Genomic DNA, 21,487 nt, shown 5'->3' on the forward strand with positions numbered 1-21,487 from the left:
TTTTTATGGTGAGGGTTTACTTTTGAACATTTTTAGGGTTAGGGCAAAGTTATTTATTTGAAGGGTTAGGGTTTAGTTCTTATTTTTTAGGGAAATACAATTACATTTAGAAGTTGAAATAAAATAACTTTTTTTAAGGGTAAGGGTTTAATTCTTATTTTATAGGGTTAGGCTTAGGTTTTTTTTATTTTAGGGTTAGGGTTTAGTTATGAAAATTTTAGACCTAGGACTAATTTTTAGGGGTATGGGTTAGGTTTTTTATTTTAGGGTTAGGGGTTAGTTATGAACATTTTAGGGTTATGACTAATGTTTATGGGGTTAGGGTTAGGTTTCTTATTTTATTGTTAGGGTTTAGTTTTTATTTTATAGGGTTAGGCTTAGTTATTTTATTTTAGGGTTAGGGTTTAGTTATGAAAATTGCAGGGCTTTGGACTAATTTTTATGGGTGAGGTGTATGTTATTTTTATTTTTTGGTTAGGGTTTAGTGCTGAACATTTTTGGGTTAGGGCTAATGTTTAGTGGTTAGGGTTAGGTTTTTATTTTAGGATTAAGGTTTAGTTCGGAACAATTGAGGGCTAAGTGGTTATATTTTATAGGTTAGGGTTAGTGTTTCATATTTAAGGGTTATGGGATACTTTTTATGTTTTATGGGTTAGGGTTTAGTTCACATTGAAATTCATCGTTACTTAGAAACATTAGTTTTTTCCCTTTGGCTACCTTTGTTATTTGGTTTAGGGTTCATTGATTATTATAGTTTGATACGCGACATAAATTCTATCCATAAGTAAGCCTTAATAAACTGAATATCATACATTACGCCATGAATGTCAAATTACAAATATACAACAAAGCCTTAATCAACAGAGACATGCAAATCATTCATTTTGGTGTCCGTGATGCCGTGAGGATGTGCCACATGGTCGATCCCATCTTCGTGCTTGGCGATCAGGATTTCTTCTGCCCCGATGCCTCCTCGCTTCTTCTTCGTCAGCCTCCGCAGAAAATGCGTTACGCAAATCAACACCGAATAAGTCACCTGTATTAGGTATTTGTCCCGGTACATTCCATTGTGTTCCTAACGGGGCATTAGGTGTTGGAATTGGCCCATGATATTGCTGTGAAGGGGTCATTGTGGGCCATGAAAATTGAGCTTGTGTTTCCGCAAAACCACCGAACGATTGTTGGGTTGCAGAAGTATCAGTGTCATGACCCTGAAAAGGATACTGATACATCTGTGTCGGATACTCAGCAAATGTTTGTGGCGTGTAATACATTCCATGGCCACGCTCCGCCATTTGTTGGGAATATTCTTCCGCTTCAACAGTGTCCCTTCTTCTGGCTATCCCCTGAGTTTCAATACTTGACTGAAGCATGTGAAACTGTTGTGCGGGAAATTGACGCTCTGATGCGGGACCATGTGACACTGGCTCAGTGACTCTCTCTTGCTCTTCGGATAAAATTGTAATTTTTTCCACATAAGGCACGAGATCATCAAATGTGCATGTTTTCCTCCCTTGAGGAGACACCATGTATTGTAATGCCTCCGCAACTTCACCCTGCATTTGTAACGGTAACAAAATTAATGGCCATCACTAAATAAAAGTTCAAGTTAAAATTTGAAAAAAAATTAAAAAATACCAATGTAGCCGTCTTTGCATTTTCTGGGTCAACAAACATCTTTGTCTTTCGCCTATACCAGACCATGTAGTCCGAGTTAAAACTCAATAGGCCTTCTTGTCGGGGATAAGCGTCGACCCTAAATGCATGGCGATTATTCCACTGCTGAATCATTGGGGCGAACAATTGTCCCCAATTTTCGTCATGTTTCCCCTTTAATGTTATGCCATGAATGTTTAGGGGTTGTGAAGGAGACTCTGGAACTGGTTGCTGCATCCCGAATTGTCTCAAGACTCTGTCCGGTTGGTGCCACTCAATAACTTGGAAACAAATTAGTGGCACCACCGCGTACCAGGCGAGACTTCCGACTAAACAAACGGGAGGCAAGAATGACATAACGGTTGATGGGTAAGGCTCCCACACAAACTGCATATAACAACATAGTTGTGAACATTGTAGTAAAATAAGACATATAATTTTTTATTTTACAAATACAATAGCATGGTTCTTACCTCATGACGTTTCATAATATCGAACTTGCGACGAAAAACTTTCACATCATCATTGCCGATATGTTGGTTTCCACGTCGCAGCCACCTACAGAGAATAAAATTTAATATACCCTAAAACCATTTATTCTATTAAAATGAAAGACGCTGTTAAAAATGACTGACCTGTGCCCTAGTGGTGTATTTTCTATGTGGGAAGGAGTCCTCTTTGGAGCCAACGTGGGACATCGTTCCCATGCCCACAATTGTAGTAAGATGCACATACCTCCGATTGATTTAGTTTTATAATCGGTGGCACTGCACATCTCTCTGTATAGAAAACTAAGTACGGCAGCTCCCCATGCATATCTGCCACATTGTTCAAAGTCACGTAAAAATTGAAGGTACCTTACCGAAACTCTGTTACTGGTTTTGTCAACGAACAAGACACCTCCAATAAATCTCAGTATCCATGCACGGGCAAACCTTCGTACTTGTTCTTCGTCGTCGTCATTATTAATTTGATCAAAATGGTGAGCCAGCCAACTTAATTTAACTACACTACCTTTAATTTCACCTTCTTGTGGTCTGACTCCCAATAATTCCTCACATAAATCAGCCCAATCAAGATTTGTTGGGCCGATTAATGGTAAACCATCCACACTTATACCTAACAACACAGAGACGTCTTGTAGAGTGATAGTACACTCTCCGCATCTCATGTGAAACGTATGTGTTTCCGGCCTCCATCTTTCTATCAGGGCACTAATTAGTGAGGCATTTATTTTTAAGAAACCCATCTTCATAATCCACCCGAAACCAGATTGTTGAAGAAAAGGAAAAATTTGTTCTGGAATTTGTTCTTCCCCTTGATACGTGGGGACAGCTCGTCTAATATGTAATTTCCTTTCTTCTTCCCCATTCCAAACATGTTCTGAAACATGCTTAGGTTGCATCCATAATACATCAGTATCGATGGGGCCAGATTTAATGTTAATATGTGATGAAGATGATGATGAAGATGCCATTGCTACTGCAAAATAAAATATAATACATGTGAAGAAAAGTTTAATTTATTAGTAAACTTTAAATATATAACAATAAATTTGTAAAAAATCAAACTGGTCAATTTTTAATATATTCTATACATAAATTAAAATACATGTGAAGAAAACTTTAATTTATTAGTAATTTTTTTTCTACAATTAACAAATAAATAATTGAATAAAATATGGACTAACAAATTATTTATAATACAAACAAATATTGAAATGCAAAAAATCATTTCAATAATATATATACAAAAATAATAATAATATACAATGTATCATATATTCAATCACTTAAATTTTCTAAAACAAATAATATTAACGTACAAATTAAAACTAACAAATAATATATATACCATTCTAACTAAAAAATAATTAACTTAAATAATATTAAATTATCAACTCATTTATTTAAAATACAAAATTATAATACTAAAAAGATAAATTTACGTGTGTCAAGTGTCTAATATTACAATTATTTATTTAAGTGTCAAATATTTAATATTACAAAAACTAAAAATTTACGTGTGTCTAAAATTTATAAATATATACCTAAAGTTAATATTAACTTGTGCCTAATACTAAAAAATCTAATATTACGTATGTGTATGATGCATGTATATATATTTATTAGACTAAACTATCATCCGTCTAAATATATGCCTAATACTACAAAGCTAATATGACATGTATAAAATTTAAGAATATACACAACTAAATATATATACACGTAATATTTTTATACTAACTAAACAAATATATAATATTCTTTTCAATTATACTTATTTATACAATTTTTTTACGAGAGATTAAGTTATAAAATAATTTCTTATTTAAAACTCATAAAAATAATTAGTTTGTCAACCCCATGCAAAAGTACATCATATATTTTAATTCTACCAATAATTAAGAATACAATTAATTTAGATTCTATACAACATATGTAGTATACAAATAAAATAAATTTAGAAAAATAATTGAAACAAGTTGATAAGAAAGAATAATTATTTTAGAAAACTTTATATTTCTTGAGTTAGAATATATTTTATTTTACAGATATTTCTAGAATTCATAATAAAATTCTCATTCTTTGATAAAAAAAAATTAATAATAATATTCTATGCTATGCTGTAATTACTACTAATACTAAAATATTATATACAATAACCAAATAACATCTAACAATATATACAATAACAATAACTAAATAAAATTTTAATTCTAACTAACCAAATAAAATTTTCATACTAATTAACCTAACCAAATAATATTTTCATACTAACTAACCTAACATTGAAATATCTATTAATACTTAAAAAATAATAACAGAATAGCTACTCATATCAACTAATTTAAACTTAGAACTTTTGTTAATAATAACTAAGCTACTATTTAAATACTAACTAACTTAACTTAGAATATTTGTTAATACTAATATTTGTTAATACTAATACTAACTAACTTAAACTTATAATATATATTAACATATTTACTTACCAGGAATTTATGTCCAAGATAAGGCTAAGGGCACTTCAAGGAAGGATGAAAGCACAGCAAGAAGCACTAAATTTTAGAGAAATTTGAACCACGAACACAGCACAACAATCACAACCCAGTACAATAATCTCTCAAGTGAAGAAGAAAGAAAGACAAAGCAAACTCAGTAAGGGAAAAACGTAAGTAAAGAATGAGTTCAACATTTTTTTTATAGCTGAAAACTTAAACCCAACGTTCAAAATTTTTTAACGTTCACATGCTTTTCAGAATGCAAGTCTGCAAAGCCTTCAACGTAAACTGAACCCTAGCTGAACCCTAGGTGCAGTGCATGTTTCAGTCATGTGAACCCTAGGTGAGCAGGCTTCTCATGCGTCCCATCAAGGGAGCTGAAGGTGTCCCGCAGGCGGTACTGGCGGCACCTATTGTGAAGGTGTCCCGCAGGCAGTACTGGCGGCACCAGCTGTGCCGCACACGTCCCGCAGCTGCCATCAGCGGCACCCACTCTCTCACCTGTCCCGCAGCTGCCATCAGCGGCACACCCTCACCTCTCTCCTACTCAGCACATGTCCCGCAAGTGGGACTAGCGGTACCCTCCTTACCGCCATTGGCACTGGCGGTTCAAGCTTCCCGCCAGTGTTAATGGCGGCACCCACGTCGGAAAGAGACCCTGCATGTTATTTGTTTAGAAACGAACCCCCTTTGGTAAATTGTTTGTAAAACAAGCCCTGTACGGTAAATTTGCCGGCCTGAAACCATATGCTCAACCAGTTTGATTGTGAACCAGAAACAAAAAAGGTTCAAACTTTTAATACAAGGCCTACATGACATCAGCTTATGGTGATTTGTGACATCTTTTTAGGTACGTGTCGTCTTAAGGAGTAATATTATTCATTTTCATGTACTCACATAAAGGCATTACTCAAAGTAGTTTAACACTCCATGTACCCTTCTCCATAAGTTGTTGGATTTCATGCAAAAACAATTTCAGTATCACTTTACAGTTTAGGCATGCACTTTTATAATTTTTTCCCATTTTTTCCTTATTTTTTTATTTTCATAATCATAAAATATAACTATTTACTCAAATACTTGTCTCTTTAAAATATCTGTCCAAATATTCATCCTTTTAAGCCTATTAAGAAATTTGCATTTAAAATTCAGTTTTGTCAACTTGAAAATAGTTAACTGCTTTTATGCTTAATTTAAAATGATTAAATAGTTTAAATGATTATTTTAAATAAATAATTTTTTATAATACCCTTTTAAAGTAATTATTTAAATTAATTATTTATATTGGTTACGTATTTTAAAGGGATGAGTATTTGGATAAATAATTTTATTTTATGATTATTAAAATAAAAAATCCATTTTCCTCTCTTTAAATGAGTTATTACCGCCAGTGAAAAGAAATGCCTTTTTTCTACATTTTTTAAATTAAATGCTATACAGGTATTTCTTAATAATGAGTAGTTTAGTGAGAGAGAAATAATTTAAATGAGAAGTTAAAATGTAATAGTGAATGGTTTGCAACATTCATTGACGGAATTAAGTAAAAATAAAATAAAAGGCAAATCAAAAGTGGGTATCCACTTTATAATAGTTATATATTATTTTTCAAGTAAATTAAATAAACCTATATTTTTCAATATTGATGATAAAACTTGAATCTATAATTTTATATAAATTATTCAAATTTCACACTATTAACCTTGGAACAACCATTTTCTAATTATATATTTTAGGCTTAATTATATATTTTATATAAATAATTTCACGTATTTTATCTTTTTATTTTTAATTTTCTTATATTTTATCTTTAATTACACATCATTGTGTTGATATCATGTGAGTGATACATCTTAATGTCCCATCAACATTAGAGTGTTTCATTAGTAATCAACTAATGGTAGTGGATATTAAAATAATAAATTAGAAAATTTGTAAAATTTCAAAAAGAGAGTAAAATGCATAATTTTTTTTTGATAAAATTTGCAAAATCCTAAATGAATATAAAGTATAATTAAGTCTATTTTTAATATTCGAACAATTTATTTGTAAGTGGTCAAATAAATTGGTATAGGCATGTTGAGAATGTGATCTTTAAAGCATCCAGCAAGATTTTGCACCGCAAAAATCCCAAGTTTGGGATCTCCTTTTGAGGCCACTAGTGCTAGATGCTGAGATGGAATCAAATGGCCAATAAGATTTCAGTTTTAGATGGAGAACTTTAGGCCACAAAATCTCGGCACCAAAGTATTCTCAGCCACAAAACTCAACAAGTCTCTTTCTTTTGCCTTTTTGTTTTTTCACTACTGTCTGTTAGCAGATTAACACATTATTATGTGACTATATAGTAGCATCTTCCTATATAGTACTATCAACTCTATCTTACAACTACTTGTCCAATAAAATATAAATATATGCACCTGACCACACAAAACCACATACAGCCGCCTCAGTCTTTCAACTAACCTCTTACCAAGTTTTGTTCATTACTGAGTACTGTATTCTCCAACTGGGTTGGTTTGTTTTCATCAATCAGAATACAGAAGCTTGGTTCTCTCACTTTTCTATACAAAAGCCACAGAAAGGTATGTTCCTTTCAAACCGCCCATCTTTCTGTTATTATATCTGAAGTCTTTGTTCTTTTATAAGGAATGTTTTTAAGGAAATTCTGCTGTTTTGAAGGTTTTTTCCCCCCTCTTTTTGTTTGAGCATCTCAAAGATGTATGGTGTTTAGCACTAGTTTCATCATGTTTCTCACTTTCTCTTATATTATATGTTTTTTTTTCCTTTTCCCTTTTTAGCTTTAGGTTCTCTTTTGTTTTTTTAAAGATTCTCCGGCTTAAATGAAGGAGGATGGTTAAATGGAAAAGGAAAGAGGGGAAAGTTGTGAGTTTGATCCCTTCCGTTAATAAAATTAACATTTGCCAATAAAAAAAACTAAAAATTGAAGGGGGTTTCATTCTTTGATAGGGTAGGAAAGGGGAAGGACCAAAGTGTAAAGCTTTTATTTATATTTGAAGGGAAACTCCAGAATTCGGATAGAAACAATTGACCTGCATACCTTTCTTGTGCTTGGTTGGATGAAGTTTTCCTTTTGTGTTAATCAAATAGCTTGTTTGTCTGAGTCAGTAAATTCTGCATATTTCCATTTATAAAGGGCATTTACTAAATGCTAAATGCTAATCTGCTCATGTTTTGAACACTCTACAGACTACTTGGGATGGACTGGTACTATGGATGTGAAAGTAGTGATTTTCTTGTTCCCAAAGATCAAGAAGATTTATTGGAAAGGCATCCTTCACCAGAAAATTGGTCAGAATGGGGAATAAATGCACCTGAAGGCTTTAATTCACCCCAGGAGTATTTGATCATGGACACAGATGAAACAGAAGTAGAATTCAATTTCATTGATGAAAGTTTCAAAAATGAAATTGAGTTTGACCCTTGTCTGTATGATAAAGATCAGTCTAGCAGTTCAAGTGCATGTGGAGGATTGCCTGAGCAATCGTTTCAACAAACGGAACTTTCGTGTGATCACCAGCTTCAAGACCAATCAACTTTAGAACAGAAGGATGACATTTTCTTGTACAAGCGTAACTTCTGGGACTAAGATACTTGGTTTTATGCCTGTATGATAATGAAATCATGTAGCATCTGAAATGCTTTAACCTTGTAGCAAGTCCAGTACAAATTGAATGGCTCTGTGATGTTTTTGCATACCAAAATTCGCCATATTTATCATAATGATTGGAGCCAATAGAGACTAACACAATCATATTTATTTGTTCTTGGGACTCTATAAGCATGAACCTGTTATTGCATGGTAAAGGCTCCTTTTTTCTTTAATAATTATAGTACGAAATTTTATTTTTTTTAATCTTTCTTTACATTTAACCCAACAGAGACATTCAATATTGACTGGCTTACCATAGGCATGAAGTTAATCCAATTCATTTGACTATATTTTGTCTTACGGTTTTCACATGTTTCAATGAATGTAGGGATTCTGTACTTGAAGATTTTCCATGTGTTGAAAGCCTACGCAAATCTTTCTTTTACCCTGAAAACCAGTGCAGCAACACAACTGGTGAGAACTACATTTTAGTTTCTGAACAAGTAATTTCTAAAAGATCTATAATATGGATGTACAAAATTACAAATTTGTTCTTTCCATCAGGTGGAGTGCAGAAAGATATTGCAGCTTCAGGGTTTGTTCCATGTAACTCAGACTCCAAGGATTGCCTGGATATAGAGGTAGTAATTACATTTTGTCTAGTAGTTGACTAGTGTTTCAAAATCATAAATTTGTAATCAACTAGTCACCATATAGTCAGCAAAGCACTTGTAATCAGATGAAAATTCTCTGGTGTATGCCCTGGAAGTTGTTTGTTCAGCAGTAACAGAGATTACATGCCACTTACCAGAATGCTTATGGACAAAACCTAGATTCAGTTTCTCATGTGTTGTTGGTCTTGTTCTCCAATCAAAGTTGGAATTTCACCACAGTAATTTGCATAATCCTTTAATGCATACTTTTAGTAAGCCAATTGCCAAGGTTAAACTACATTCCTGATTGGCGAATAGTATCAACAATACCTAAGAAACTGTATCTAAGTTATGTCCAATGCTTATTTGTGTATTTTGTTGAGAAATAAAGTAAATCATGACTGGATATAATTATTTATACTAACAGAACTAATTTCCATACAAATTCTAATTGCAAAGTCTTGGACCCTTTTGAGCAGTTCAATGAAGATGACATCATGGTTGAGCAGTTATCTCTTGAGGAATTTACACTGCAGGGTTTTGAGATGTTAATTGCACAGGTATGTGACTGAACTGAAATTATTGGCATGTGATTAAGTGCAATAATAAGAATTGCTACTAACACACTTTTTGACACTATTTTTTAACATATTATATTATTGCTTGAAATCTATTTGTCCCACTAAATGATGTAACCCCACTCCCTATCTAGTGAGATACACATGGATTTCACTCAATAAAAGATGAATAGAGTGTATTACTAGCACTTCTCACACAATAATACATGTTGCTAATTGATTTTTTCCTTGTCTCACATGATTAGTTCACTGAGAAGACTCGTATTTGTTTCCGAGATGCCCTTTACCGTCTTGCTAGAAATACAAAACAACATGCAGTAGAGGACCTGGATGGAGATCTTAACATGCATCAGGAAATGCCAGACTCAGTTTACAATGATACCATGAGGTACATGATTTAGATATGCTGCATGTATGTTATGTTCTTTTGGCCTTTAGTTTCTAAATGTTATGTTGAAACAATAATTCTCTTTGTGGATTTGGATAACAGCATAACTTCTGCTTGGTATGGCCTGAAACTATTTGACACAAATTGCAATTTAACTCCTTCAATACTTGTTTTTGGGGATAAAATATACTTTTAGTATCAGCTTAACATTTACTTTTTATTTTCTTTCAGATTATATTATACTTATTGAAATATTATCACTCAGAGATGGTTCTGTTCTCTAGTTTAGTTTTTCCATATCAACTAACACTTTTTGTAACTCTCATTGTAACACACTAAGCATTGAGTGTTAGACACAAGTCCAGATAATAGTATACAGTTTTGTTTTTTTCTCAAACTACTTAAATTCTGAAAAGCCTTGTTTGAAATGTGAACTTGATGTATAGGTCTGAGGACAGTAAACCAATGGAATCAGAGACCAACAGTATTGACAGAGCAGTTGCAAATCTCATGTTCAACAAGATGGAAATTAACATAATAGATCTTCCCCTTACAACACTAGTAAACTTGAAGAAAGAAGTAATTGGAAGTAAAGGTCTTCAAGGAAAAAGCTCAAAAGCCTTGGATGTGACAAAAAAATCTCACTCTCCACACGCAGAAAAGTTACCTGCTGATGCTGAGGTTCCAAGGTTTGAACCAGAGGATCAACAAGAAGCCACAGAATCATATATTGCCTAAGAAGTCATTCATGGTTGAGTTTGGTTAAGTAATGTTATTGTGAGCTGCTTTCTGGTAGCTAAACCAAAAATATGAAAAATCAATTTCCTGTAATTTTGGAACCCTTAAGATAAAAGAGGCAAGGAAATTTGACGATTTTGGTTTCTGTGATCTTACGTGTATATATGCTTTTGCACTTGAATTATTTGTTTTCTGTAGCTTCTACCCAAGGGCTAGCCTTATCCATCCAGCTACATCTTGATTTTGATTGCAATGTAAATGATTGAATTGATCAACTAGCAGTTAACAAAGATAGGATCAATTCAGGATTCTTAGGTGTTTTACACTTTGATATTTTTCTTGGAGTGCAAATGATTGAATTGATCAACAGTTCAACACTAGAAGTAGCAAAACTGGGGTCACTTCAGGATTCTCATGTGTTGTACTTGTACCCATGAATTTTTTCTTGGAGTGCAAATGATTGAATTAGGTAGGGTCACTTAAGGATTCTTAGGTGTTGTACACCTTGATATTTTGCTTGGAATGTAAGCGTGTATTTATCAACTAGCTATGAGAAAAACTGGGGTCAGGATTCTTAGGCATTTTAATATTTTGTTTGAGTGTATATAAGTGAATTTATAAACTTGAGTGTTACCAGTACTTTTTCAGCTTAGGAGTAAAAATACAAAAATAAGGGGTGCCTTTTGATAAACTGTAAAATAAAATGCTTTTAAGATATAGTTATTTATTAACAACTTATGTTTTAATATTATATTTTTATTACTTTCAAGTAAGGTTCTATTTTTTTAGTTAAAAAGTAAGGATACCTATTGGAACCTCATTTAGCATAGCAATCAAGTGAACAGTATCCTCTCTCCAAGAATCACACACCACATGAGTTCAGTGTAGTAGTCTATGAGAAGGCCAAAAGCAGCAAGAAATCTGAAGGGGTTATCTAAGGACAATAGGAGAATGATGTGAGTGAAATCTAAACACATGCATCAAGGAAAGCAAATCTACACATTGAAATATGTTGAATTGAAGGTTCAATTTAGAAAATAAGTTATCTGAAACACTGATTTTAACTAATTAGTTGCGTTAAATAATCTGAAGAAAAAAATTTGTCATCCATACCGATTCAAAAGGGATTGGTTGTTGGAGGATATGTAGTTTATAAAAAAAAAGAAACTAATTTTATGTTCATTTTATTGTTAGATTTCATCTTAAAACCAATTAACATTAAATTAAATTATCCAACAGATATATAAACTGCATTTCAAGGACTGAGACAGCTGATGTGAAACTTGGGTACCTGAACAATAAATAATGAGTGCTAGCAGAAGTAAGGACGGGTCTCATAACGAACTCTGATCCTATGTTTATAATTATTCGGCTTAGGTATTTCTCAATATTTATAATTATTCATAGAAAAAGTTGTATACAAATGGACCTAAATGATGCCAGGGTGCTTGAAAATGAAACAGAGAATTCGACACGTCCATTATTACAGCTGTCGAAACTTGAGGCTTACCATTCACATTCAGAGGCTCATTCCCACCATTTTGGATCAGATGCGATGCGCCTTTCATGCTGTTCTGAACCATCGTTAGAAAGATTCCCTCACGACTAAACCACCATTTTATTCCGTGGAGTACACCAATGTTACTATCACATTAGTCACTACTCACTAGTCACTCACTCCAACTAAAAATTAAAAACATTATAGATAAGTTTTGACTTATATTTGTAATATACTTTTTATTTTTACGTTTTTTATTTTTTTCCCTATCTTTCGTGAGTCTAAATCTGTTAATCATAATATAACATTATGTTAGTTTTTCACGACATTATTAATAAAAATTTAATAAAAAAGTATTAGATAGTACGTAAAATAATATTGTTTAGGTAATAAACTAAAAAGGAATATTTTACATGTATAAAAAAACATATTAAAATCATAATTTTTTTCTAAGTTTTTAAATTGTTAAATGTTGACTTTCATTTTTGAAGTTGTTTGGAGTTAATAGTTCGGTTCCAAAAACATGAAAAATTAAAATTTTATTTTTGAGTGTGCAAAAAGTGAGACATAAATATCATATTATTAAAATTTTTTCTATTAACTCAAATAATTATGCATGCATGATATTTTTGGTGATGACATGGTAGCTAATGATTGTCACGTGTCAAAAAATTATTTTTCATTTTGGTCTTTGAATTTAATAACTTATTGTTCCTAAATTTAAGCACTTATTGACATTTTGGTCTCTAAACATGTATTGCCATTTTGGTACCTAAAAACATTTTAAAATTTTTAATTAAGTCTCTCGTATGAAATTATTAACATATACACGGTCATATTCTCTCACTTCTATTTTTCTATAATTTTTGTCATTTATATTATAAATATGAAATTAATTTATAAGTAATTACATTACAATAATAAGTATTAAGTTCAGGACATTACTAACAAGATTTTATATATAAAGTTTCAAACTAGATCTTCAACCCAAATAAAGTTATTACCTTATATGCTATTAACATGTGTAAAATGTTAGATTAATTCATTTATTTTATGGAATAATGTTAAAGAGGAAAATAAGTTTAAAAAAATTTGACAATCACAAAGGGAAGAAAAATAATAATTATAAATATTTTCTTGCATATCCTTTTTGATTGGATAAATGTAGTACACATTGATATGTGATTTGATTAACAATATTAGTGCATATTCCTTTTTGTCACATTTTAATATTAACAAGCATGCTTTGATAGTTTTATTTGTTTCTTATCTCGTAAAATGATTTTTTTTCATGTGTGTTAATTTGTATTGTATGTATAAAAATGTAATTAATTTAAATATTTGTTTACATAATTTAAGTCTTTTAATTTCTATTATTGTTAGTGACAAATAAATTTTTTTTTTTAAGGAATTGTCGTTATTGTCCTTCCTAATTTTCTATCTTGGGTCTATATATTTGACCTATAAAATTAAATATAAAATATAATACAATCATTATATTAGTCATGTTGGAGTATACAAAATAAAAGAAAATATAATAAAATGTGAGAAATAAAAAATATATAATTTTGTCTTAAATTTTGATCGAATTAAATGATCAATTTTGTATCTCTTTATTATTAATTTTCTCCTTAATTAAATAAATAATTTGAATTTTAAAATAAATTATATGTTAGCTAGCATCTATATGTTTAAATAATATACATTTTTAATTTGATTCTTATGAAAAAATGATTTAATTTATATTTTTATTTATTTTTAATTAGTTGAATTGGATTTTGTCACTCTTATAATATTATTTGTTAGAATTTTAACTTAATAAAATATGATAAATAAATTGATAGTGATTTATAATATAAAATATAATACTTTTTATTTTTATATTTGATGATTATTTTTCATTCAATTTTTATGAACATAATTAATTGTTATCACTATAAACAAATATTGTTTATCATCAATATGCTAATAATTTATATGCAGTGTGAGATTTAATTTAAAATTAAAAAATGTTTTCAAGAACCAAAATGATAACATTTAATTAAGTTCTTCAATCAAAATATGAGTAATTGGTTAATTCCAAAAAATAAAAGCATAATAAGTTGTCAAGTTTAAAGATAAAATCGAATAATCAATGGATTGACTCGTGTCAATCATTTACATCAGTAACCACATCATCATCGGGATTATCACTATTGATAGTTTAACTAACCATAGAAATGATTTATCGCATTTATTGGATATTGGAAATAAAATTTTAATTTTCATCTTTCAAAATCTAACTATAAGTGTCTAACAAATTCAAGCACAAAAGTAAATATTTATCCTTCCAAATTTAATTACATAATGTCATCTTAGGTATATTTATTTTTGAAGAGATAAATAATATTTAAGAAAAATTTTATACTTTTGTAAGACCGATACCTTTTATACTTTTCTTTAATTAAAAGATCTCTAATATTTTCATTATTTCAATTTCATCCTTTAAATCAAACAGACCGTTAATTTCTAAAATTTTAATATAAAAAATAAATTGATAGAGCAAAAGATTTTTGTTTGACTATTTAATAAAAAATTAATTAATTTTACAATGTAATAACTACTTAAAAATTATAAAAAGGATGATTTTTAATTCTCTAAAAGGTGAAAACATAACTGAAAAATTGAGTTAAGGATAAAAATGTATACATTCAAATAAGAATGTTAAAAAAGTGAATTAATGCCCAGCAGGCAGACATGCATGATACCAAACATGTAAGTTTACTACTACAATTTTTGTATTTTTCCACATTGAACAGGCCTTATGGTTCACATCGAAATAGGGGGTATTTGAGGTAGAAAGAGAAAAAAAAAAGATAGAAAGAAAAATTAATAAATCTAATAAATATAGTAAATAATATGATTAAAAAATAAAGTAGTAATGAAAGGTTAGAGAAATACTCTCAAATAAATGTAAGAGAAAGTAGAGGAATAATTTTTTTTTTCTATTTGTTGTTTCAATTAAACTGAGTTTTTAATAAACAATACATAAGTCGCGCGTGTTTCTAGAATAGCTGTCTCCTTTTTTAGACTTCTAGTTGTAGATAACAACTCGTGTTTCATATGTTTAATATATGCGAGTTATAGGAGTGTTAAAAAACAAGAATGTGTTTTTTATTTTTACTGCTAGCAATTTTTTATTTATTAAAATTTAATTTTGGTCCTCTGTTTTTCACAATCAACAATTTTAGTTCCCAGTTTTTAAATTAAAACATAGTCCCTCAATTTTTTAAAATCAATAATTTTAATTTAGTTCTCCATCCCAATTTTAAAGGTTGTAAGTTAATTTTTTAACATTGTAGGACATAATTTTAGCTTTTTATTTTATTTTTAAATACTAAATAAATAATATAACGTGCATGAATGGAATAAAAGATCCAATATAAATAGTCAAATAAATTTTTTGGCGTGATTTATCTCAATTAAGTATGTATAAGTCATTATAAATTTGATGTACATTTGTTGTTTGATTCCTATGAATTAAAAATGTCAGTTAATATATGTTACACCAACACCAATGTTATTGTGACCTGAACATATTAAAGCATGTTTTAGTATGAATTAGAGAAAAATTATGAGTAATTTTATGTGCCAAGAAAGCTCTAATTTTGTTCAATCTTCGTTGGCAAACAAGAGAGTAATTAATTGTTATTGTGAATCAAAATCACTAGTCTCTCTTTAATGGTTAAGGTTTTCACAAGTTTTCTAAAAACTGTTTTTATGGGTTTTTACAGTCACGTAATAGCATTTTAAATGAAGAACTTATCTATAATTTTTTACACTTTAATTTAAGATTTAAGAACTCTAATAAGCTTTTTTTTATTTAATTGTAGAACTCGAACTCAAAATGAGTATCACAAATTCACAATAGATCCCACATCTTTATTATTTTTTTGTTGGTTTGGGCAAGAAAATGTTTTTTTTTTTTAATATTAACAACTCAGTACTTATATAAGAGGTAGTTTTACACTTGGTTATTTTTTAAAAAATTAATTGAAAAGTTAACTAAAAAGTTAAAAATTAATTGATAACCTACTGAAAGCTAAAAAAATTAAAAGATTTTTAGCTAATTTATTAAATTATAAGTATTTAATAAAATTAGTTGTTAAAGTAGTAAAAAATATAAAATGATATAAATTAATGACATATTTAAAAAGAGTAATAATAAAAAACAAATAAATATTTTAAAAATAAGAAATAAATAAATATAAAAAGTTAGGAATTAACATTCAAAAAATACTACTTCAAGTTACATTAAAAAAATAAAACGCTATAAACTATACATAGAAAATATTATTTACTCAACAATCAAACAAAAATTTTTAGGTAATAAAAAAATTAAAAATTAATCGAAATAGTTTGATATCTATGTCAACAAGGTCTAATATTAAAAACCTATAAAAATAACTTCTCATTACTCCATATATGACCTTTAACTATAATTTTTTTTCTTAACAATTAATAAAAAATATTGTTAAAAAGTTTTGATAACATTTAAAAAAATATCATTAAATATAAATAAATATTACAAATATGTTATCCTGATATTTTATCAAATGTTATGTATAATTAATATTGCTAAAACCTTTAGTGACACAAGCTATACACAATATTTGATAAAAAAATTTTAGAAAAGATATTAATAATATATTTGATGTATTTTTTAAATATCGTTAAAAACTTTTAACATCATTTTACTAAGTGTTAAATATAAAATATAAAATATTAAATTTGCTAGATAGATATTATTATTAGAATAAGAGAGGAACAATACTAGGAGACCAAACCAAATCCATTGCAAACAAAGTTACTTAAACCTGTAAATTGGTAAACCAAGATGAAACAAAGTACCACTAACAAAAATCAAGCCCCGAAAAGATAATAGACAATAATATATGGATAAGTATTTTTTTTCTCTAAAAAATCAATTGCCCGAATGGTTCAATTAATTTTTTTAATAAGTGTGAAATATTTTTTTTTCTTATATCAAGATTGGAAGAAATAATCTTATATGATATCATCATGTAAAGTTTAATTTTTATTTTAAATATGTTGACATTTAATATTCGAAGAAGAATATGTGTGGGGAAATGTTAAAGTCAGGAATACTCCAATGGATGAGAGTATATATTTATGACTTTCACTAAATATGGCGAATAACACGCCGTCTTAGACACATATTTAAAAAAAATTCAATTTAGTCAAGAAATAATCATTTCCAAAATAAAAAATGAGATAAAAATTATAAAATTTTCAGAATGTAAAAGAAAAAAGAAAAAAGAAGAAGAAGTTGTGGATAAAAAATTAAAGATCAAAATTACAGTTTAACTTTAATAAATCTAACTCAAATGACACCTAAGCGAGAGCGTTTTTTTGTCTTCTTTAATTTCAAAATCCTGTTTTTTTATTCTCTATCAACAAATTAAATAACAGTGACAACTTGAATAATGCACGATATACGTAAGTAGTTTTTCAGTGATCGTTGAGCTTTCAGCTAGCAATTCCACTTCGATAAAAACGTCTAGAAAATCAAGTATTCATCCATTACCTAAAATGCCGATAAATTAGGGTGTGTTTTTAACACATTTTTCTATTTTCAACTGAATCATTTTATCTATTTTTAACACATTTTTTCAACGGAACCAAGCCAATTGATTATTAATCGCTAGTTCTAAATTTTCTCCAGACACACACAAAAAAAAAATCAAAACCTAAACTAATTAATTAAAACATAAAAGCAAACCAAAAGTACGTCAGTAGAATGACAAGAAGAAGAAAATTTAAAAATACAGCCATCTTTTCAAACCTTGATAGAAATGAACAGCCACCAAACCCCAACGCGCACACCACAATCTAGTTTTCTTCTTATAAATCAACAAAAACCTGTGCATAACTCCCCAAAACTCAACAACCTCATCTAAAGCATTCAATCTTAATTTTGCATCAAACTAATAAATCCTCACAAAAAGTTTCTTCCTTTCCTCCTTTCATTACCCTTTTCCCAAACATTAGGTAATATTATTACTACCACCATTACCACCATCACCATTATGTATCCATGTCACTTCAACCGGCAATGACCAAGAGCAAACCCGGCTCCAAGTACAACAAACTCTTCCAAAGGTTCCAGTCGATTTTCCGGTGCTTTCCTATCATCATGCCATCATGCAAGATGCCAACGGTAAATACTAGAAACAGCAGCCATGAGGTGCGCATCCATGGCGGCATGAGGATCACCGAAACCCTGTTCGGACACCGGAAACCAAGGGTCAACCTTGCATTCCAAGAAAACCCTAATTGCTAACCATTCCTGCTCTTGGAGCTGCTCCAAGACATGGGAATGGGGCTTAATAGAATCGTGTTGGAGTGCGAAAAGCCCTCCAACAACAACAAGATTAAGATCATCGATGAACCCATTTGGACATTGTTTTGCATTGAGAAGAAAATGGGTTATGGGGGTGAAGAAAGAGGCTCCGGATGATGACTTGAATGTGATGCAATTGTTGCATGCAGATCTGTAGCAGTTGGTGTTCTTCCCAATGACATGCATGTCAGACACTCGTGATGGTGAACTCTTGTACATGAGGGTGTGTATTTGAACGTGTGGTTGGGTCCAAAGATTCCGAGACTTATTACATGAGGTTCAGACCCTCATGATACCAATATAATCGAGATTACAATCAAAGTGAAGGTAAGCATGATGATGGTACTTATAGGATTGATGCAATGGGAGTAATAGTTATGAAAATTTGAGAGATTTAATTATAAAAGTAATTTTTAAAGGATTAAAAGAAATAATTATTTAAATTTTTAAAAATCAAAATAATATTTAATTTTTGTATATACTAAAATAATCATTGGCACTCTTACATACATGCATTATATTATTTCCTTAATTTAAAAGGGTATTCCTGTAAATATATTATTATATGTGTTGTATATGTTTCATCAAATAACATATAATTTGGTATTTGTCCTGTGCAATATTATAATTTTTATCAAATTAAAGAGATCAAGAGATCCTAAGTGATAAATCAGATTATAAAACCCTAATTAACATAATAGATCATGAACTCTCGTGACTTTCCCTAAACTCTCCAATGTACCTCACCATACTGAAGCTTGTCTCTCAACGATTCTTGGGCGATGACCATCACTAGACAGTGTTCTTCTGCCTCTACCGTCTCGATCGACTTCTCCAACAACAACTTCTCTAGTGACAGTCAGCAGTGAGTCTCCTCCCTCCGATCTTGGTTGACTTTGATTAATTTTGATACTTTTGGTTAATTTTCATTGCATTGGAAGTTTTGTGTGCTTTATGGAGTTTATAGTTGAACATGCTTGGTTGTTGGATCTGGAGAATTTGACATCAGATTTGAGTTTCGTAGTCTTTATTATTATTATTATTATTATTTTGGTTTTGGATTTTTTTTATTTGAATCTGAACGTGATGAAGAGAATACAAGGTGTTAGTTTGGGGTTAAAAAAGAGGAAAGAATATAATTTTTATTTTTAATAAATTTATAATTAACTTTATAATATTCGGTTAAATTGTAGTTTGGTTGTCATCTTCGAAACCATGCATCAAGTGCATGAGTATCTTGAGGATTTCATGACTGTGCACCTTGTGATTGTCATCCATTAGTATATGTTCTCCAACTTCTTAATATTTTATAGACTTAAATATCTTTTTATGTAATTTAATATTTTTGTATTTTTATTTTAATCTTTATAAGATGTGTTTGCTTTATTAATTGTCTTTAAAATATTTTAAATAACACTTTTTAAACAGTAAAATAAATGTTTTGAATAATATAATTAAAAATGCTATATATCTAAAGTGTTTTAAGAATAAAAAATAAAATAAATATATTTTATAAAGATTAAAATGATTTTTTTTCAAGGACAAAAATTAAAAAATACTAAATTATAGGAATAAAAAACATATTTAAACCTACATGAATCTCAAAATTAAAAACTAATTCAATAATTAATAGTTAATTAATAAGCATAACCTAAGTGTATTAGGTAAAGAATCACTTTGGTGGACCTTTATATCCTAACCCTCAACAAATGTAATTTAACACAAGGGTTAAAATGACTTAGTTTATTAAATTAAGGATTAAAATTACAGTTTAACCTTTAAAAGAATGATAAGACCTAATTGAATATCTTTAAATAATAAGAGAACCAAATTGAATCTAATAAATAAATTAAAAGATCTAAATTTACTCATATGACCAATGAGATTAAAGGTTAACAAAAATAAACATTAGAGAAAAGTTTAAGTAATTTATTCTATTTTTCTCCCTTTGAATCAAACACATTTTTACCAATAATGGTTAACACAAGTGACACATCTCATAACCAGTGGTTTAGAGTTTGAATCTTAAAATGACATTTGAATGAGTACACATGAAATAAATAGTAATTTTCGATAAAGACGAATTATCGCTTTTAGGAATTACTTTCTATTAATTCCATGATGAAAAAAAAAGAAAAAACCAAACACTACCACATGGGTGAGAATGATGGAAAGAGAATTTTTTTTTTCAAAATTAACAAATGAGAGTAAAATTTAAATTAATATCCAATATGACTTATCGCTTTTTTCATTGAAGTCATAAAATATTTTACGATTTTTTTTTTCAACATGACTTTAAAGTTGTAAATGATTTTTTTTCTTTTTCAATCAAAGTTGTAAAATACTTTGCAACTTTTTTTTTTCAGAACGACTTTAAAAAGTTGTAAGGATATTTTTTTCCATTTATGATTCAATTTTTTTTCTTTAATTATTTGGATTGAGAATTGATGTTTGTTGCTGAATGCCTCGTCGGCTTAATGCATTTTGTTAATAAAGTGTGAAGAGAAAGGTTGCTTATAGAATAGGTTTTTATGTGTTAATCTTCGAATTTTTTTAACCTTGCTTTGGTAAAGTATGTACTTCATCACCGCTTTACTAGTGAGAGGTAGAATTATTGTTTTGAAATACTTTATTCTTTCATATTTATCTTCTAGCACTCTTAAAAACTGTGAATAGTAATTAAGTTACTGAAAATTAAACTTTGAAAAACAACTTAAATAAGTATGTTTATTGTTTAACCTATGTATAATACTGGCCATGGTATTATATATACTTTGGAAATTTTCTTACGAATTTAAAGTCATTTAACAAAGAATAAAAAATATCTTTACTATTTTAAAAAAATTAAATCATAAAATATTCTATGACTTCAATAAAAAAACAATTCCTTTTAATTTTAAAATCATATTAAAAAAATTAAAATAGTAAAATAAAATTTTACGACTTTAATTAAAAAGAA

At 29.4% G+C, this 21,487-nt stretch overlaps 2 protein-coding genes across 2 annotated transcripts; one reads left to right on the forward strand and one right to left on the reverse strand.

Annotated features, from left to right (window-relative positions):
- Nucleotides 1-791: 791 nt before the first annotated feature.
- LOC114373935 lies at nucleotides 792-1,824 on the reverse strand. Its single transcript, XM_028331514.1, has 2 exons — nucleotides 1,639-1,824; nucleotides 792-1,556 (listed from the first exon to the last, which is right to left on the reverse strand). Exons 1-2 carry the CDS (start codon nucleotides 1,789-1,791, stop codon nucleotides 876-878), a joined length of 834 nt encoding a protein of 277 aa, XP_028187315.1. The 5' UTR covers nucleotides 1,792-1,824; the 3' UTR covers nucleotides 792-875.
- Nucleotides 1,825-7,030: 5,206 nt separating this feature from the next.
- LOC114373653 (protein LNK3-like) lies at nucleotides 7,031-11,173 on the forward strand. The gene is made up of 7 exons (XM_028331161.1): nucleotides 7,031-7,242; nucleotides 7,868-8,242; nucleotides 8,659-8,744; nucleotides 8,835-8,911; nucleotides 9,403-9,483; nucleotides 9,747-9,889; nucleotides 10,336-11,173. The coding sequence occupies exons 2-7, from the start codon at nucleotides 7,878-7,880 to the stop codon at nucleotides 10,625-10,627; spliced, it is 1,044 nt and encodes a 347-aa protein (XP_028186962.1). The 5' UTR covers nucleotides 7,031-7,242; nucleotides 7,868-7,877; the 3' UTR covers nucleotides 10,628-11,173.
- Nucleotides 11,174-21,487: the final 10,314 nt, after the last annotated feature.

This window comes from Glycine soja, chromosome 11 (genome assembly GCF_004193775.1).
Source record: "Glycine soja cultivar W05 chromosome 11, ASM419377v2, whole genome shotgun sequence".
NCBI lineage: Eukaryota > Viridiplantae > Streptophyta > Magnoliopsida > Fabales > Fabaceae > Glycine > Glycine soja.